Raw genomic sequence first — 20,074 nt, forward strand, 5'->3', positions numbered from 1 at the left:
AAAGCCAATAGGAAAAACGGCAATCAAAGGAAGAACCGTTGGCTTTAATTCGCAGCCGCCGCGGCTGGGCTCCGGTACCGTAGAGCAGTTTACGGGCCTGGAGGTAGAGGGTGACTGAGCGGAGAAGGCGCTGGTAACGCCACGGTGCGGTGTGCAGGCAGCGCTGCCGGGCGGTAACGGCTGCCCCTCCTCCCTGCCCGCGCTCCTGGAACTGAAACGCGGAATTGTTTCCTCTCTGCAATTACAAACCGAACGGCTGGCGCTCTCATCCTGTAAGTGACGCCCGTAAACTACAGGGCTGTTGGAGCGCCTCCCCCTCTGCCTGATGACGTCACGTCCCCCGGTGGAGCCGAGCTCCTCCGGAGTAGGGGGCAGGGCTTGGGGCGGAAGTGACGCGCTACCGGCGCGCCTCGGGAGGCGCCCGTAGAACGGTTTCCTTGTGGCGGGGGTGAGATGGCGGCGCCCGGAGCTCCAGTTACCATCACCGTCACTTACAGTAAGAACCGCCGGAGGGCGGGCGGGCGGGCGGGGGTGTGCGTGGGTTCCATGTCCAGCTGCCGCCGAGCCGAGCGGCGTCTCTCCCGGTGCCTCGGTCCCCACCGGGCCCGTGCGGGATGGGCCCCGGCTTCGGGGGGCTCCTCCCGGCCCCGGGGCCGCCCTTCCCTAACGCTCCCCGCGAACCTCGCCTCGGCCGTTAACGGTAGCCCGGCCGTGCGGGGCGCGCCTGTGTCTGCCCCTGCCGCCAGGGGTAAGCGGAAAACGCGCGGGCCGCGGCGCTGGAAGGCGGCCCGAAGCGGTGGGGGTGTGACTGCCTTGGGCGCCCGAGCGCCCGCAGCTGCAGCTCCGCAAAGCCTCGAGGAGACGGAAGATGCTGGAGCTGCCGCTGCCGGGCAGCGACCCGCGGCCTCGCTGGGCCAGCGGCCGGGCCTGCTTCGGCCTCGGGGGGCACGGCTTACCCTCCGGTTAGCCTGGCCTCTGTGCCAGCCGCTGCCGTAAGGTTTTGCTCCTTCTTTGCTTCTCTGCTGTCTTCCCGCTGTCTCTTTTAAGGTGATCGAACAGAAGGGGGGGAACAAATGGCCTATTCCATGTCAACAACATAATCAAACTTGACGTGCAAGGGTAGATCTACTGTAAGGACAATGGTGGGAACAGGTGGCAAGGCTGTCCTTGCCAGAGAGCATAGAACAGAGATCACTTTTTTTGGTAGCAATCTTCATTTAGGATGAAATAAATCACTGAAGTCAGCACTATACGTTAAAAGCAGGTGGTACCCGACGGGCTGTCATCTTCTTTGTTGAATGAGTTTGAATGTTGGAGGTTAGTGAGGCGTGAGATTGCAGCAGAAAGTGGTGGTTTCTTCACTATGACAGTTGGGTGCTGACCTGATGAAATTGGTTACTCAAAGGACAGCTGACAGGACTGAGGCTTTTTTCCCTTGGGAAGAGAAATGAGAGGAGGAAGGGAAGATATGGTTAAGTCTGCAAATAAATATAAAAAGTTACTGCAAAGGAGTAAGAATAGCTTGGACGGCACAGTTTTTAAAAATAAGATGGGAAATACCATGGTTAAAATTTAATGAAGTGGATCTAGGTGAGGCAGTAGGAGGAATGAGAAGGATAGTAGGGTATTAAGTCAGCCAGGTTATTCATCATCTGATTTTTGTTAACAAAACGTGATTTTTTTTTATGGATTATTTTTTAGTTAATGAAAAATAAAGTCCTCTCCTGTTCCTTTTGCACTGTGTTGGTGATATTCTTTCCACCTTTAGAGCTTATTGTTTATTTCTGCTTGCTCATTCATGTTTTCAAAGTCTTACTGTTGTATTTGATACATTATTTTGTGAAAATGTTTCCTTTATTGCCTGGCAGTTTTATCTAAGAGTCTTTGATGAGGAACTTTGTGGAATACTCTGAATCTTCATGATTCATGTGCTCAGTGATGTCTTCAGAGAGCTCCATTTGATCTGAGGGATTTTCATTTGCAAAGATAACAATGACAGTGTTAACGTGTTTATAATTCCAACATCCTGCTGTTTGCCAGCAGTCATCTTATTGGAGAATGTTTTTATCTTTCCAGTTGGTTTCTTATCTGGTAATTACTTTGTCATTAATAAATAGCAAATAGAAGGCATCTGTCATCTTGGACTTCAGCTGTCTGATTTATACCTGTTGCTGTCAGATGCTGGATTACTTCTTAGCACAAATGTTTTTAATAAAGTTTTGCATGCATGAGCGAAAGTGAGGAAAGATGGAAATAAGGGTGAAGAAAGAATGATAGTAGACCCACATCTATCACTTGACAATCTCCAAGGAATTGAATTGACCTGTTATTTAAATGTATTGAGGTGTTTTTTAAAAAAAGATTTTGGAATTCTGCACTAGTGGTTACTTTAAATTAGTGTTGTCATTTGCTGAAGAAAACTGATAAGCTACGATACCGGTTCTAACCCATGAGGTGTTTTTTGGTGTGATTTCACTTTGCTGTGAATTTACAGTGAAATTTTTGTTACAGTCTGCCCATAAGCGGTACTCATTATTTGCTATTAAAACTGTTTCTATTGCTCGGCAAACTTCAACTGTTCTCTTCCCCATTTGCTCTTTGGTTGTTTGGTTTTTTTTCTCTCAACTGCTGACAGGCATAGCCCTTGCACAGAGCAATTGTATATATTAAAACAACCTTTTGAAATATATTGAGGTTAGGACCACAAATTTTTTTTCTTTTTTTTTTCCTAAAACAAATTGGGAAGGTCTGTTTATGGAAAATGCTTGGGTGAGGGTTTGTATAATGTGATTTTGAGTTTAAACCAATTTTGGAATTAAGAAATATTGTTGGAGCTTGCAAGTTTTTGAGGCCACAGTGTCACTTGTCATGTGACTCTGGGAGGCTGGAACATTTTAAAATTGATGTTTCTAGCACTCTTCCTTGTGAAAGATATGTGCACTTCAAATTAATGGCATGACAATAGTCTTGTTTATGGTATTTGTTAAGGAGTTCTCTCTTCCTGCAAAGTGGAAAAAAAAAAATGCCTGTCTTGATTTTCCTTGCAGCCAATGGTGGCTGATTCATGTGGGTGCTTTTAAATTGTCAGACTAAGTGTGTGGGAGCAGAGAAGTATGGAAAGGGGTCTATTGCAAAGCAGAGTTTAATAGACATACTCCTTTTTTTCTAAGAACTTCTTGCTGTTTGCATGCAAGTAATATTAGAGAGTCTGAATAGGATGCTCCATAAGTGGAAGGTGATATATATAGGCTGAGACTTCTCAAAGTGGTTAAGGCTGCATATCAGCAGTTTTATGGGGAGAAATAATTTTTGAACTGTGAGAATTCTCTCAAGTGGCTGATAGAGGGGAGACAGGATGGACATTGTTCACTTGCTTCTCATGTGTGAGGAGCAGGGAGCAAAGGAAGTGATAAATTGTCTCAGATTCCCCAAGACTCATGCCAATAACAGTTCCTACAAGTAGGAAATGGAACCCATCATGAAGGTGTGCGATTTCATGCTTTAGCTTGTGGGATGTCTGGGCACGATCTGCACTCTTAAAAAGAGGTGGGCAATAATATTTATCAGGAGCATTATACCAGTAGAATACTCCTGATCCAACTCTTCAGGTTATTAGAATGTAAACAAAATTTTCAGCTGAGGTAAGTCACTCCAAGAGGAAGGAAATGGAATAGAATCCTTTGATTGAAAATTGTGATTCTATGTGAGAATCAGTGATTTGAGAACATTCTGCATTGATGGAAATAAGTATTAGACATGGATTCCCTGTAATATTTTCTAGGTAACAATAAATATTACTGTTTCTCTGCTTTTTGTTAGGTAATGAAAAACACAGTATTCAGGTTGCTTCTCAGCAAGAAGATGGTGAACCTACACTGCAAGACATGGCTGTACTTATTGAACAAGTCACTGGAGTTCCAGTTCCTTTTCAGAAGTTGATATATAAAGGTAATTTATAAATCTGTCAATTTTTCTTATAGAGGATACTTTTTGTCTTAGTCACTTTCAGGTATTCATGTTTTGAATGTCTTCAAAAAGACATTCTTATGCCACTAACTATATTTTAACTCTCTCTTTTTCCATTTAGGGAAGTCTCTGAAAGAATTGGAACAGCCATTGTCAGTGCTTGGTGTTAAAAATGGTTGCAAAGTCATGTTGATTGGGAAAAGGGTAAGCGTTGCCTTTGGACCCTTTTTTTCTTTTCTTAAATTACCATAATTTCTGTCAGTGATTCAGCTGCTGAACACAGAAACAGGTTACAGCATAAGCCTAGTCTTGTATACCTACCTGCAAAGTCGAGTTTAATCTCATGTTGTACTGCTGATAGCTCTGCAGTTTGTACATTTCTGAAATTACATTATTGACTGACTTCTGCCTGATCTGCTGCTTGTCAGTGCTCGTGAACCTTTTGTGCACTGGTGACCTTATCTGCCTATCTTATTTTTCTGGTTTAACAAAAAAAGAAAAAAAGAGAAGAGAAAAAAGCTGTGGCTGCTCAGACTGCTGGATTTTTTCTAGTGAAATGACTTGTGGCTGGCTTTGCCACAAGGACAAGGTAGTATCTCGTGATATAAATGTTACCTCTACTTTAAAGATGCTAAGCTAAGAAAAAAAATTGTTTACACTTTGCCTTTTTCCCTTCAAATTAATCTAATTTAATGTGTTTATGTACGTTGCCACTTTGACTGTATTTGTAATTAAGCTTTGGAAGACGCTTATTTGATAGACATTAAAATATGGAAAGAATAACCACAGTGTAGAATGTATTTTAAATCAGCAAAAACCTTTATTCCTGAATCACCACTGTTGTTGCTTTTTAGCTGCATAATGACTCTATTTGTGCCATAGTTGTGAATGTTGTACTTTTGAATACACAGAATAGTCCAGAAGAAGAAGCTGAATTAAAGAAGTTAAAAGATTTGGAGAAGTCTGTGGAGCAAATAGCTAATAAGTTAGAGGAAGTTAATAAAGAGTTCACAAGTATCCAGAAGGTATGCCAATTTTTTATTTTTTTATGTCTTTGCAAAACAGTTTTGTAGGTATATATATATTTTTTAAAAAAGTGTAAAGGTTTTGTGTAGTCAGTAATAGGCTGCCCCTCCTAACTGTCCAAGGGGCCTGTAAAATTCTTACTGAATTTTAAATGCTAATTATGAGTTTGCAAAATGGAGACATGGCACTGTTTGGAAAAAGGTAAATATTGTTGTATCTTGAATAAATTATATTCTTTAGATCTAGAAAAACAGTTCTCTACTTGTTTAATCTTTTAAGTAAGCCTACTTACAGATCTTACATTTAGCATTTCAAGGATTGATAAAATAGAGATTGAGATTGGAGTCCCTATTGTACTTTAAACTACAGAAATAGTAAAAGATATTTTCTGCTATGGTGGATTGATAGATTTTCTAAGATGAGTATTCTGTAGGGTATGGTATAATAAGGGTCTTTCCTTCCCTCTTTTCCCTCCTCAGGGATTTTTAGCAAAGGATCTTCAAGCAGAAGCACTAAAACAGCTGGACAAGAGGATAAAAGGAACTGCAGAGCAGTTCATGAAGATCCTGGAACAGATTGATGCCATTGTGAGTAAATAACCACAGAAGAGGGTCAAATCCCAACCTAAACTTACTGTTAAGAATATATCTTTCTTGTAATTTATTTGATATTTTAAAATACTAAAAAATATTTTTGGCTTTGAAAATTAGTTAATTGGTCTGCTCATTTTTTCTTTAATATCCAGCTTTTGCCCCTGTATGTCTCCAAAAGACTACTTGGCAGCATCTATTTCTAAATGGTGACATTAATGCCTGTGTATGCATCCCCATTCTACAGAAGAGCTTCATTTGGGGCAGCAGCCTGTTAAGACTACATGAAATGGGTATCCTTTACTAAAGTTTTACCCTTTTAGTTTGTCTTGGCAAACTTTCATGTTAATCTTCATGGTAACAGTAAAGGTCTGGAAAAAAAAAAAACAAACCCAAAAAATAAACCCCAAAAGCCAGATACACTTTGTATTCTGTATTGCATAAGAACAAGTAGGTCCTGAAGACTGAAGAATTTTCTGGTCAGTTGTATGTGGACTGACAGTACTTTATTTGAGATGCCTGCATATTGAGGACTGCGTTCTTTCTATGGAAGGTACTGGCGTATATCCAAGTGCTTCACAGTCATTAATGGATCATAACCTTACAGCATATTTCCAGAGTATAATATATCTCTTCCTGTATCATGTCATAGCAAAGAGGTAGGTGAGAATAAGGGACTTGTGCAGAGATAAATAGAAGATTATGGCAACTAGGGTATTTCCTTATTCTGGTTCTCTGTCTGCTGGGTCATTCTCTGTAAATTTCAGTATATAATTATATTGGGTTTAAATTGCGATATGCTAAGTATTTTAAAGTCTTAAAATTTCCTTTTCTGCCTCATATAGAGGAAAATATTTTGCTGACAGTTCTTGAGTGCTGTTAGATGTACAGAGTCTGTGTAACTGGTTCCCTGTTTTAAGTGGCACATTTACCGTGTTATCATGAAAATAGATATAAGATGACAACTGTTTCATGTGGATGGGATTAAAGCTTATTTCCGATCCTTTCAGTTTCTGATACTAAGTCCTATTTAGAAAAAAGTCGGTATTTGTATGCCGGTGTACGGTTCTGGAACCCAGCAAGCAGCCTTGAAAAACCTTTTCACTGCTTCCTAATTAATCCAAACTGAGTTTCCAAAGTTTACTTTTGATTCTGGTACTTTTTGCATGGCTTAGATAATAACATGCTTTCTGTTTATCTCCTTATCCAAAACACTCTAAATAGCACTGGACAAGGGACTTTTAGGTTTAGTACAAGATTTTAGAAGTTTTGCAACCTGCTTACTTCATGTTTAGGAAATAATGGAGTCCCTGTGCCTCAGTTTTGTCTCATGTGGAAGTGGAGCAGCCAGAGCTAAAACTAATCATAATTAGTATTTTTTAATATTTGGAATAGTTGCTGTTACTTTGTTGTATAAGTCTATGAAATTGATGAGCCTCTTAGTTTTTAAAGCAAGAAATAAGTGAGGGTTTTTATTACCAGTGATTGAAGCTATGTTACACATACCAAAGTCCATGTTTATTTGCTTTAATATATGAAGAAGGCTGTGGGGTTTTGTCATGAAAACTGAATTTTTATTACATTTCTGTGAAATCTTGCAGATAAGATACGTATAGTTGAGTGGAATCTTTACATAAAGTGCAGCTGTTCAGTGTACTGGTATTACACCAGATTAGATGAACAGGCCATCAACTTCATGAGGTATTACCTAGCTGTACTATAGTTGTGCAACATACAGAGGTAGCAACAGAAAATGGTAATAAGGTATGTATATGAACAATAAATGAGTTCCACTGAAGTAAAGAATGGTAAATGGAAATGTAAAGCAGAAAAGCATAAAGCTTCCAGAAAGGATTTTATCTGTATCTCAGAATTGGTTTATACCCTATTTAGTATTCTTTTTGTTAATCAAGTAAAAAGCAAGTTCTGACAAATCTCTTGAATTCCATTGATCGTATAGATGTGGTATTGATTCAATCAGCAGCATGTTAGAAACAATAAGGAAAAAAAGTGACCGAGTGAGCTGTTCTCTGCTAAGACAGAAGAATCGATGCATTGTAGAAGTGAAACAGAGCAGCAAGCTCACACTATAAATGTTGCAGTTTGTTTCTTTGGCAGAATTGTGAAAGCTCTGTAAAGTGTCTTGGCTGTCATACACTTGGATCAGTCAAAAACATCTAGCTTGATACAAAATGAGATTTGTATGGTTATAGAGCGCTAAGGATGAGGAGCCTGCATATTGTTTTCTGTCCGTTCTAGGGGTGTCAGCCTCTTACTGTTAGCAGACAAGTTCATTACTTGGAGGAGCTGAGTTTGGGACTAATACTCTTTTTTTTACTGGACTCCATGCATTCAATAACTATGAATTTAAAAGAAGTGATTTAGGAAGTGGAGCAGTAGGTCAGTTGTCATACAGTATGAGGTGGGAGAAAAAAAAATACAGTGTTGTCACTGCCAGAGGTGTGAAAGAAAAGTCTTAAAGGGATACTCTTTGAAGTTTTCTTCAGGAGGAATACAAATTGAGTCATGTTCAACAGTTGAAGATTTGTGTATGTACATCACCAAAAATGCCATTTATTTCAGCAGTTAAAACATTTGGTCCAGGAGTAAAAGTCAAAGTACATTACTTAATACAAATCTCAGTGAGTATAACACAAAATCTTTGACTTGATCAGCTGGCACAATTTTTTAAGTAATCGAAAGGCTTTTTCAAGAAAAAAAAGGAAAGCTTTTCTGAGGTCAGCAGGAAAACTTAAATTGACCTGCATGACGCTATGTACTTCTTGTGAGCCTGCTCTAATTTATATGAAGTCTGTCACTGGTATTGCAGTCTGAGTGATTACTTTGTTCTCATGATGATTTCTTACTAAATGGCAGATTTGTAATCTAGAAAGACAAATATTGCAGAGAACAGATTGTTCTAACAACTGAAAAGAACCCCAGCTTTCTCTTCTGAAATACCAGTCACTGATTTTGTTTAAATAAATTCATGACAAAATCATCTGTCTAATTGCATGTATCAGTACTGAGGATATTGATAACATTACTGACTCATAATTATGTTTTGGTGGTCCATCCTCCTTTCTTGAAGATTTTTGCTGTCGTAATTCCTCTGTAAAACTTACTTAATGTACTGTTCTGATGAAGCTTTTTCACTGTTTCCTTATCCCTTCTAAACTTGTCATCTGGTAAATCAATACCAAATTAACATTTCAGAGATTGAAAGAAAGAAGAAAAAAATTTTCTGAAGGAAAAAAATAATCATTATACCTGTAACAAACATTTCCCAGGCTTCTGGGAAGTTTTGCCACTTACAATAAGATGAGAATTTATTTCTAAACCTTTGAATTTATCTAGGTAAATAAACATTCTTCTAAGAATTTCTTATTATAATTCTTAAATCTCTTAGCATGGATCATAAACAAGAATCAAAGCTTCAGGAGAAAATTTTTCTAAAGCACAAGGAACATGAAAATACTATCATCTCTCAGTGAGGATAGAGCACTTAGTTACCACTTCTGCATTCAGAAAACCTGTTGACAAATGCTGCCATTTAATAGCTGCTTTTAAAGAAGCTGCTCAGATGTCTACTTAGATGAAAAAGATTCAGTGTCAACATGTCCTCATGCAGTTTACCAATTTATTTACCAATAACTTTAAAAAAAAAGTGTGAAGGGCTGGTAATCAATAAAAACTACACACTAAAATGTATTGTTTTGGATTTTTAAAAGAAATTATTGAAAAAGCTTCTTGTTAGATGGATGGTCCTTGTTTGCAACTGATTAGCATTGGTACCATGGGTAGCAGAGTGATTTTTATTTTTCTTTTATGCAATTTGATAACAAACCAAAAATGTTTCTAGCTATTATTACTAGTGACTGCTAGTGTAGGAGATTGCCCATTATAAGAATGGTGTCCCTTTGGTTTTGCTAAGATAGTCATAAATAATACATTTGACTAGCATTTGTTTTGTTTATTAACTGACTACACTGCTACAAAGTGAGTTCAGGCATCAGATATTACCTACTGGGGTCTATGGTTTGGGAAATAAGAAATAACCAAAGAGGAGAACAATGATGTGGTGGTAACACTAAGCTTAAAAACTGAAAGCACTTCCGAAACAAACGGAACTTGAGCAGAGCTGAAGGTGATGTTCTGTGGCAAAGGGAGGTGGTTTTACTAGGAGATCAGCTGGGAGAGGAGAAAGAAATGACAAGAGAGTGCATTTTGTAAGCAGCAGTGCTCAGGGGAGAGGGATGCTGGGTTCGTAGTTAGAAGCACTCCAGAATAGAGAGGATCTAGAGGCAGGAAAATGCACACACGTTAACTTATTTCTGTGTAAAAGGTTATTGGTTTTAAGGATTTCTTGTACAAAGCATGCATGTTGTGCATACAAAAGATGAGTCTTTGAGGATGTAACGTGTCTGCAGTGCATCTTGTCAGTCTATCTGCAGGGTGAGAGCTCTAGAAGAGATGTTGTTAAGCACCTCTGAATTTGGGGGTGTGGGGTGGGAGATAGCCGCTGGTAACAGGGGCCTCGGACTCTGTTTCTGGGTGGATTGGGGGGAGGATAAAGAACCTGTGCTCAGGAGTTCTACAGAAGCTGCTGGGGTGAAGCCAGCACTGCAGCACTTTTGAAAGTTTAAGACCCTGTAGACTAAGGACTGTGAGACTCAGGCAGGGTTTTGTCACAGAGAAAGTGCAATGCAAAGAGGAGACCTGCTACAAAAGTAATAATATGCTGTGCAGTAGAAGGCCATATACTAATCCAAACTACTGCTCTGAAAGCAATGCTAGCACCAAAATCTAGATTTGGCAAGAGTTTTGCATAAGCACTGCCTAGGCTTAAGCTACTCCTTCTTTATTTAAATTTGATTTTAATTAAATATTGAAATGTTATTGTGACTTAAGGTTTATTGCCAGCTTCACCTGTTAAACCCTGAATAGTTGGACAACGTATTCCTGGAGAGGAGACGTAAGCTGACTAAGGTAAAACAGAGACTGTGAGATTTAATTTGATGTTAAGATTTGTAAACTTTACTAATTTGATTGCAAAACACCTTTTAAGCAGCTTGGTAAGTTAGTACATTTAGGCCTTCCAGTTACTCGTCTCTGCCAAGGGGATTACAAGGTGTGATTTAAAAGGAAAAAAACCTAGCTATGTGGGTGTGCAAGCAAACATAGGAGTTTGCACACACAGATGTAATTAAAAAGAACAGTTTTGAAAAATGTCAAAAATAGAAAGCGTCTGAATGTCTTTCTCTACACTCAGATTTCAAAGTTTCCTCCAGCTACCAATATTTGTTTTAGAAACAGAATTTGTGTGGTAAGCCCAGCTGGAGTTCCCTGTTTGCTATTGAAAGTTAACTTAGGCCTATTCGGATGATAGAAAATTGTTTGTTAATTTGCTGTTTCAGATTGGTAGGAATACTTGCGTAGGCCAGAATCTCTTTCAGAAAGTACAGCCTGAAATAAGTACTCAGCAAAGGGAGATGGGCAGTGTAACTAAGCTAGTGCATAATTTCAGTTTTAATTTGATTATTAAGAAATTTCAAGTCATGGAAAACGTCAAGGCGTAGAAGAATTTCTGTGACTGTGAGATAAGATCTTCATTTTCTGGTGAGAATCAGCCATTTATATTTAGGCCTAACTGATCTTTGTTCTTTCAGGCTATTAATGTATATGGAGTCAAAATAGCACAAATCAAATAGTCTGTTAAATGTTTCTTGTCAAATTTTAAAAAGTGGATTGTGTTGTTGAAAACCAAGAGAAAAACAGGAATGTTTTCTTGTGGGGTTACAGAGTCCTATGTCTAAGATGCCTTAGAATACTTCATATAACTTCATAGTATTTTTTGAAACATTTTTTCCCTGTGACAACTTTAAATACTCCAAAGGCTACCTTTTTTATTTGTGAACGAGAACTGGTGTTTGAAGAGCATTCACGCACAGCTTTAAACTAAATTCTCAATTATTTTGTAATGTCTTTGGAGCATTCAGTTTCTGAAAGAAAAGCATGTAATACAATCTTTTCACAGTGTCATGTTTATTGGGAGGAGACATGTGGGTTTAGCATGCTGCGGCGAGCGAGGGCTGGTACACAGTACTAGAAAATACACTTTGTAAAGAGCAAAGTAGCTTCCAAAACAAATAACTGGGGGGGGGAAGGCAGCTACGCTTTGGAAAATGGACGTGTGCTACTCGTAAAAAGGAGTTTTCATTTTAGGCAGACCATTGTTGAAAAATGTAATAACAGCTTCTGAACCTATCCTGTGCTGTAAATCCAAGGATGCAAGGTGACATTACATAAATGAAGAAGGTGACCAGTGTAGAACAGGCTCTTATAGGAGGATTTACATGGTGCATGACAGATTCCCGGAGTTAAGCTGGCAACTTACTTTCAAAGCTATTTCTCCTCTGCTTTCTCACAAAATAAGAGGAGTTGGAAAGCATAGATAGATGATGGAATGCATCTTTGGACAAACTGAAGAGTGGTTTTGGTATTAAGAGGATTAACATAAATTTTTAAAAACCAAACAAAAAAACTAACATAACTTTTATATTTTCGATATTTCTGTCCCTGTTTGTAAGATAACACTGCACCAGTTTGCATTTGGAAGGGTATCTCCCTTAATCTGTGTACTCTCTTGTGCCTCTGATACTGATGGTCATTTTCCCCCCTGAAAAAATGTATGTCCAGTTTCTGGTTCTGTTTTAGGAGGTGCAGTCTGACATAAAAGCTCTCTGCAAGGGAGATACCTTTTCTGATCTTGAAGGGAAGCGTTAAAAGTTGTTAGGAGTTTTATCCAGCTGAACAATGCTGCTGCTTGGGAAAACTGGTACTGGTGCAACAGAAATGGAAGCTGGAACTACAGGAAGAGAAGATTCTTTCTCTTAACCTTCTTCCCAAAGCAAGCCAACAAAATAAAAAAAAAACCAAAAACCTGACCCCAGAAGAGGTTGATGTAGTAGTAGTTACCCCTTCTTCCAACTTTCATACTCTCCTAGGAGCCAAGAAGCAGCATTGTGCATTCCTTCTTCTAGCTGAGCATAGAAAGTGTGAGGGGGATTTTAAACCAGAAGTTTGTATAGAAGTAAAATACAAGAATGTGTTCCAGCTTGCTCTGTTGCGTGCCCATTTTCTCCTCACCAATGATGCTGGAAACACATGCTAAGCCTGGTGATTATTATTTCTTTGTCTGATATCACTTACAGTGTGCTAATTACTGCACAATTACTGGAGCAGTGTGATTGTGGGCTTCCTGGGATCTCAGTGATGCCTATAGTGTCACTTCCCATGATAGACTGTTTTTTGGTGTGGAGTCTTGTGTATTTTTAACTCCTATATTAGATTATGTGCCAGACTCCTGTATTAAAAACCATGTATGTTTGGCTAGACACTAAAAGAAAAGAGCAATTTTTTTTTTAATTGTTATCAAAGATTATGTATCTAAACCTCCCAGTGGGGCTTGCGTCTTAGCTAAAATGAAACAGAGGGCAGTACAGGGAAACCTCTATTCTTGATAGGGAGTTAGGACAGAAAATAGAGGGTATACTTGTGAGAAAGTCCCAAGATTTTTATGCATTTTCAACAGTGAGAGCATAATGCTTCTAAGAATGTTCACATAAGCTTTATAGGATGATAATCAGCTGTTTTACCTGTTTCAAAAAAACCATCATAAACCTGAGCACTGTTCCCCACCAACACCCCAATTTCACACTGCTCCAAAAGGACAAAGCATATAACACTTGCTGAGATGACATACGTGATATATCAGGTAGTAGGAGTATGGAAAATGATGCAGTTTGAATTAAATTAAAAGCTGACAGCATGTAACATTTCACATCTGTTACTTTCCATGAGTAGATGGCAGATAAGATCAGATGTACACCTTAGACTGGCAATGCCTACATTACTGATTATCTGATGGCGAGTGATTGACTTGACGTGTTCATAAGAAAGTAATTCATCTCACAGTCTCTGAAAAAAGCTGTAGTTGAAGCTCAGCAAAACAGCTAACGTACACCACAGTAGACAAAAGTGGTGTATGCAGTTATTGCTGTATGTTACCTAAAGGCACATGATAAATTTGCTAGCTCAGTTCTTTGTAATCAATTCTTATTGAATTTCTGACTTTTAAATTCTTTCTTGTGTAATCATCCTTACTGAGCAGGCATGGCATTTGCAGGATGCCTGTTAAAGGGGATTCTCTGATACATTCAGTTTTTGCTGTAAGTTTCCTATGTTAATTTCAACATTAGGCTGCATCAACTTGTTTGTTTATTTTACTGCAGAATCTGCCAGAGAATTTCAGTGATTGCAAACTGAAAAAGAAGGGGTTGGTGAAAAGAGTTCAGGTGAGTTTTTTGTTTGTTTTCCATTGATGCTGGGTACTTGTACACCAAGAGTTTGTGAAAATGAGAGCTGTTTAGAGCTTAAATTTTTTCAGTGTTTGTTCTTACATTGGTATTTCTTATGACCTCCCTTTCAGTGGTATTTAATAGCTTTATAAAACAGTATACAAAAATACAGATTTTCATAGTTCATGCTGTTTTCAGATAATGCTTGTAATTTACATTATTGGTTGGCCTTATGGCTGCCTGATGATGTAAAGTAATTCTGATAACTTGCAAAGAAAACGGGATGATTCTTCCTTTCCTGTATGTTGGTGAGCTGGAGTAATGACTGAGGTCTGGGCACAAAGTTGCAGTCAACTGTAACTCCTGCTGGACCTTGCTGGAAGTGTTCTTTTGAAAATTTAGCTTCTAATGCAATGTACCAACTTTCTGTGGAAAGTCTCTAAAGTAGAATCTGGACAGAAGAGCAGCTGTGCTGGGGGTGGGGTTTTTTAATTGCTTTGCCATTGTATGATGCTTACAAATTCCTAGGCATTGTTTCCTTAGAGACCTTGAACCCAAGATTTTTTACTAAATACTAGAATTTGTCCTTCCTCCCTTCTCTGCCAAAAGCCAAACTTCCATAAATGAATAGTAATGCTACTCTTATTACTGCTTTTATTTGTATTATGCTATCTTTGGTCACAGTTTAGACTCCTGCAAATTATTTGTGAAAGTACCTTTCATTCATATATGGAGTTGAAATGTTTTGTCTTTTACTGTAGCCTTATTAAATACTTTCTATAAATTTTTCTCAACATTTATAAAATAGCTATCTATTTTAGAGGAAGCTTTACGAAGAAGTACTTCATAATAGGAATGGTTTTTGTTACAGCTTTAGGGACAAAGCCCTTTGTAGTCTGTTACAGAGGGAGGTTCAGATAGCAGAAATTGAAATGAAGATGGCTGCTGGCGTAGCTATGTTATACGGGGCTCTGAACATGCTCTTGATTCTGTGTGCTTAACCAAAGCAGCACAACTTTGTAATAGAGGTAAGGCCATAAACCTCATTGCAAGCTACTAGAGCTCCATTCTTGGGTGAAGTTTTTGTAGAAAGAAGTGAGGCTTTGTATAAGAACTGCTGTTAAAGCATAAAGCAGACGCTGTTGAGCAGAGATCAGAATTATTGATGTGCTTTTATAGGCACAGTGTTCTGTAGGTTATGAACCCTTTGAGGACTGCAGAAGAATCTAAGGGGTTTCAGACCAGAGCAATCAACAACAATTTGTTTTTACAGAGCAAGAAAACGATGGCAAGTTATGCTTATTACTCTTTAAGTATTCATGAAAGCGAGGGGGAGCTATTAACTGTTTTCTATTGCTGGCAATCACATATCTTCCAGAATGGGGAGACAGATATAAAACACTTGCAGCCAGCAACTGCAGTTGTTACTACCTTGACTTTTTCATCCCTCAAGTGCTTGCAGAAGTGAGTTGATGCCGGCTCAAGGGATTGGCTGAAGATGATTCAAAACAGTATCATGGTTGAGAAATATTCACCTGGCACAACAGTTTGCTGCTCTAGAGGGAAGGAAGTTTCTTAATGTCATTTTAATGTAAATAACATTAAATATCTGTTTTGACTGTTAAAGTCTAGTGCAGACATAGCAAAACTGAGTGCAAGGTGTGTATAGATAGTAGGAGAGTCTGCTCAGAAACTACAGTGTACTTGCATACATTGGAATTTCCCTAAAATAATTTATTGACTTTAATTGCTGGCACATTGTGCTGTGGACAGCGCAAGCAAAGTGACCAGTAGCTGCTGGCTCTTAATTGCTCTATGTGGGTTGCTATACTCGTAAGAACTCGTGGGCAGGTTCTAAGAAAGCTTAAGGTGCTGTGGACTGCCCTTTTTGGAAGGGAGCCTTCTGTCTTTTGAGGCACACCATCTACTTACTGAAAAAGATGAGGGTTCATGTTGCCCTGTAGTCCTGAGAAGTAGAAGAGGCCTTGGTTTAATGAAAGCTTGTTTTAGGTTTGACTGAGTAGGTTTGTCACTCCCACCCTTGGCTGTTTTAGAAAGGAGTTGAAAAGTCACAGTCCAAACTGAAGCACTAGTCTGAACCTTTGTGATCCTTATTGTTACTTATGAACTTTGGATCAACTCAAAAGTACTTCAGCAGCAGGACTAGTGAGGATGGGCAACCATGTTGTTGCCTTGTCAAATACCATGTTTCTGTTGGGATTCTGTGTAAACAAAATTGTGGGTAAGCTATTATCAAAACTGAACTGGAAGGTGTTTGTTGTGTTGGCTTCTTCAAATTCGTGATGGAAACTGCAGTTTCTGTTCTTAAGAAGCATCTACCATTGCTGCAATTCCTTCGCCAGTAACAGTTGTTTGTTTCTTATTCTCAGGTTTTTCTTGCCCAGTGTGATACCATTGAAGGAAATATTGGTCAAGAAATGGACAAGCTACAGTCAAAGAATTTGGCACTGGCAGAATGAGGCATGGCCCTATGTAATTAGGAAACATAATTGCTCTATGAGCAAGAAGAAAAGTTTGCTCTTTGTTTTGGAGCACGTATTCAGCTTTTTTCTTTTTAAAGCCCGGTCTGTTAGACTGGTACTAGTCAATCATTTCTTGCTGGTTGTCTTGTTTGCCGCTTGGTTAGACCTATTATTTTGAAAAGAAAATCCTACCTGAAGAATTGCAGAAATAATCTTTGTTGTGAATTATTATGTATCTTACGGACGAATGTTTAGTTAACTAAGTTACAAAGTTTGCAGTGATGGGCAATTTTGTCTGATATGTCTTTGAATTTATTTACAGCTCAAATCAAAGAAGGTCTATAATCGTACAAGTGCCATAAGTTGCAATTGTAGGTCTTCAGCTTGATTGAAAAAGGCAAACTGAGACAACATCTGAGAAAGTCAAACATTCTCATAGACAGTTCAGAGCAATAAAAGAAACCCCTACGCATTTGTATCTACTTAATGTTTGTATGCATTTATAAATATAAGAAAGCTTGACTATAAGGGAGTCATACCTATTTTAGCCTTAAATTGTCATAATAAATGGCATGTACTGTAACATGTATGGTACTTAATTTTGAGTGGTGCTTTGTTACTGAGCTCCTTGGTACAGACGTATGGTTTTTACATAGATTTCTGATGTACTGTGGTTTTTATAGATTATTCCTATTTTTATTGTTTGTGTTCTGTCTTGAGTTATGGTGGGAAATGAAATGAGATTACTCATGCTGCTCATATACCAAGGATTCAGTTTAAGCAAGGTATATAACTAAGGAGCTATTTTGAAAGGTGGGGGTTTTTTTTATACTTCCTTCTGATTTCACTGAATTCATGATGCTATATTTAATGGAAAATTGCAGTGATTATTTCTTGTCTGTTAAGGTAACCAGTGAATTTTTATAACACTACAAAGTGACACAACTTTATTTTAGCAATGCCATGCGACTGAGGGTTCTGACTGATTCTTGCAGTCAGATACATGCTACGCTTAGTCTCCTTTGTTAGAAGCTTTTGCAGGAAATAGTAACTGTCATCAGGTGCAGCCAACTTTGCAGTTGTTGGTCAGAGCCTGTACTAGTGTACCTGTAGTGGGAGTTGCTTTTACACTGGTGCTTCTGGTCGGTAGGTCAGTCATACACGCAGTGGCTGAAGTATTGGCTGGTAGGGAGCCTGTTTCTGTGGGGGAAAAAACAGCTCTTTCACCTCAAATGAGTCAGGCTGAGGATGTTTAGAAATGGCCCTTAGGTAGTGAGCCTATATCCATATGTGACTGTTGTAAGATTAGCTGTCTCCTTTCAAGATAAAAATAGGAAATGTGTGTAAAAAAACCCCCACCATCAATTTCTAATAAGTTATAAACCTTGAATAATACCTAAAGTATTATTAAAGTATTATCTTTGAGGTTTGTAATTGGAGGAGAATTTCTTTAGTGAAAAATGCCATTGGACAAATTAAGTGATGGGCCTACATTAGAAAAGGTCACTTGTATTCTGAAAATGCCTTTTGACCATACCAAGATTGGAGTTGCCATATTTTTTACTGTTAACCAGTTTCTTCAAGGTTGCAGTTTTTTCCATATATAGCTTTCATCTCAGCATCTGTGGAGGATTTTAAGGTCTAAACGCCTAGGAAGTATGTCTGTCATAAGCTGGGAAATGGTATGTTTGATAGGACTGTGGATGTTTTTTCCTAGGCTACTAGTCTGGTCATGCTGCATTTTCCCAGCACTTTAAGGTTAGGAGGAAGAAGAGTTGGTTGTAGCCACTTTTGTGAAGCCCTACCTAGCTTGGTGCTGCTTCTGGACCAGATTCACCTGACACTTAAACCACCAGCAACACTGTTGCCTGATTGAGCATATGCAAGATTATCCACTTTCCTGTGATGGAAAGGATCCTCACCCTCTCAAATGTAAGTCCTCGAATGCATTGAACTTTCACAGGTGCATGTATCAGAAGCAAAGTATCTTCCTCTTGTGCCCATGAAGAGAACCTGGGAGCTGTCGTCATGGCTTGGACTGTGTCCATGTCTGCTACTCCTTCATATTTTTCTCTCCTGGGTGAGAACACTAAGGCTATAGGCAGACATCGTCTTTTGGATCTTTCAGTCAGTGGAAAAGGCTATTGACTTCAGTCGCTTCCCAGCGCTCCTTCCCAGAAACCACTGCTCCATGAGATGTCCTTGTGGAGTACATCCTCAGCCTGTCTCAAAGCCCAGTGGATTAATTTGAAGACGTTCCATAGTAGATCTTTTGATAATCTAGTACTTTGAGGCAAAGAGAGTGATGATGAACCTCTCCCACCAGCACATCTGGATTCAGTGAAGGGTGGCTGTGCTGAGCTGAAGTTACTTTAGAGCGGTAACTCCTGCTATCAGTATTTGGTTTCTAGGGGAAAAGTTTAAGTGTACAAAGACAAACTTTTGCAGTATAAAATTTTTTTGCTTCCAAATATAAAAATGAATTGGTTCGTTTTGGAAAATGAATGGTTGTGTTTAGAGTTATCCAAGACCACCTAGAGTGGATTGACTTTTATACTTAGTTTTGAAAGAGGAGCCCTACACTTCATGTTTTTATAATAGCCTTAAATTTCAGTAAAAGTAAACTTCTGTGCTTTTGAAAAGTGCAGCAGATTACAATTGTGGGAGGAAGGGGAAGGAAGAGTAGATTTTACATGTTCTTCAGGATTTGTAAACATAGATCTCAATCAAGCCTAAGCTATATTCTCACTGATTCTGTAGCCTAGGTGTACTGTGATACCTATTTTGCTACTGAACCTTCCCCCCCCCCCCCGCCAGCCATCGCCCTGATCATGTCAAAAGAGAAGTGACTCCCTTTCGCCTTAGTTGAACTTACCCCATCGTCTTCCTCCAGTTGCGTTGCTCTGGCTGTGTTTACACACCTTGGGTTTGCCATCTGGGCAAAGTCTCTTACCGCAAAGTTTGTCTTTTATGAAAATGGAAATGGAATTACACAGTTTCTTGCCCCCCTTTCTCCACCAGCTCTTGTAGGCTGGTGTGAGAGGAACCAAACATGGGAGCTGTGGGATGGCTTGCTCTCTGGGAACAGCTTAAAATACACTGCTTGTTGCAGCGTTCTCTGACCAAATCCTCCTGAAGGTAACATCGCTGTAAACCTGGAGTAACACTTTTTTTTTGTCTTTTAACGGTTGCTTGTGGTTTGGAATGGAGTAATTGATTGACACCGTGGAACTTGGGGCTAGGTTTGTTTGTTTGGGTTTTTTTTTAAGTTAACTTATTTTATTGTACTATTGTAAATGAAAAGGTAAAAATAAAATGTGGAAAGTTCTCTGCTGTCTTTGGTCATGATGCGGTTACTGACTGCTGTAGATGGGCTGTATTTTAGCGGGGAGAGCGCGTGCTGCTCGCTGTGTTGTGGTGTGCTCCGGGCAGAAGTGTTTGGGAGCAGCAGCTGCCCAGGCCAGCCCTCCCGAAAGGTGCCCTCAATCCAGGCCTGAATTGGTACCGTGGTTGGCAACAAGCTGAGGCATAAAGAAAAGTTGTTTGTTTTTTTTTTTTTTTTTTTTTTAAAAAGTACTTTTCACACTTGTGTGGCATACTACGGGTTTCTGGGTGTATGGGATCTACTGCAGTGGGGTTTTTTTCTACT

General features: G+C 39.1%; 1 protein-coding gene across 5 annotated transcripts; it reads left to right on the forward strand.

Annotated features, from left to right (window-relative positions):
• Nucleotides 1-383: 383 nt before the first annotated feature.
• Nucleotides 384-19,751, forward strand: BAG1 (BAG cochaperone 1). Of its 5 annotated transcripts, none has more exons than XR_008575867.1 (8): nucleotides 384-496; nucleotides 3,820-3,948; nucleotides 4,088-4,170; nucleotides 4,878-4,991; nucleotides 5,472-5,579; nucleotides 10,494-10,571; nucleotides 13,877-13,939; nucleotides 16,333-16,404. XR_008575867.1 is itself a non-coding variant. In XM_054816574.1 (7 exons), exons 1-7 carry the CDS (start codon nucleotides 454-456, stop codon nucleotides 16,420-16,422), a joined length of 630 nt encoding a protein of 209 aa, XP_054672549.1. In that variant the 5' UTR covers nucleotides 384-453; the 3' UTR covers nucleotides 16,423-19,751. The 5 variants fall into 5 exon arrangements, 2 of the variants coding, with proteins under 2 accessions (XP_054672549.1, XP_054672550.1); XR_008575865.1 differs by lacking the exon at nucleotides 16,333-16,404 and adding an exon at nucleotides 5,738-5,875 and having other exon boundaries at nucleotides 10,506-10,571; nucleotides 13,877-13,940; XR_008575866.1 differs by lacking the exons at nucleotides 13,877-13,939; nucleotides 16,333-16,404 and adding an exon at nucleotides 5,738-5,875 and having other exon boundaries at nucleotides 10,494-10,509.
• Nucleotides 19,752-20,074: the final 323 nt, after the last annotated feature.

Source organism: Grus americana, chromosome 2, assembly GCF_028858705.1.
Source record: "Grus americana isolate bGruAme1 chromosome 2, bGruAme1.mat, whole genome shotgun sequence".
Taxonomy (NCBI): domain Eukaryota; kingdom Metazoa; phylum Chordata; class Aves; order Gruiformes; family Gruidae; genus Grus; species Grus americana.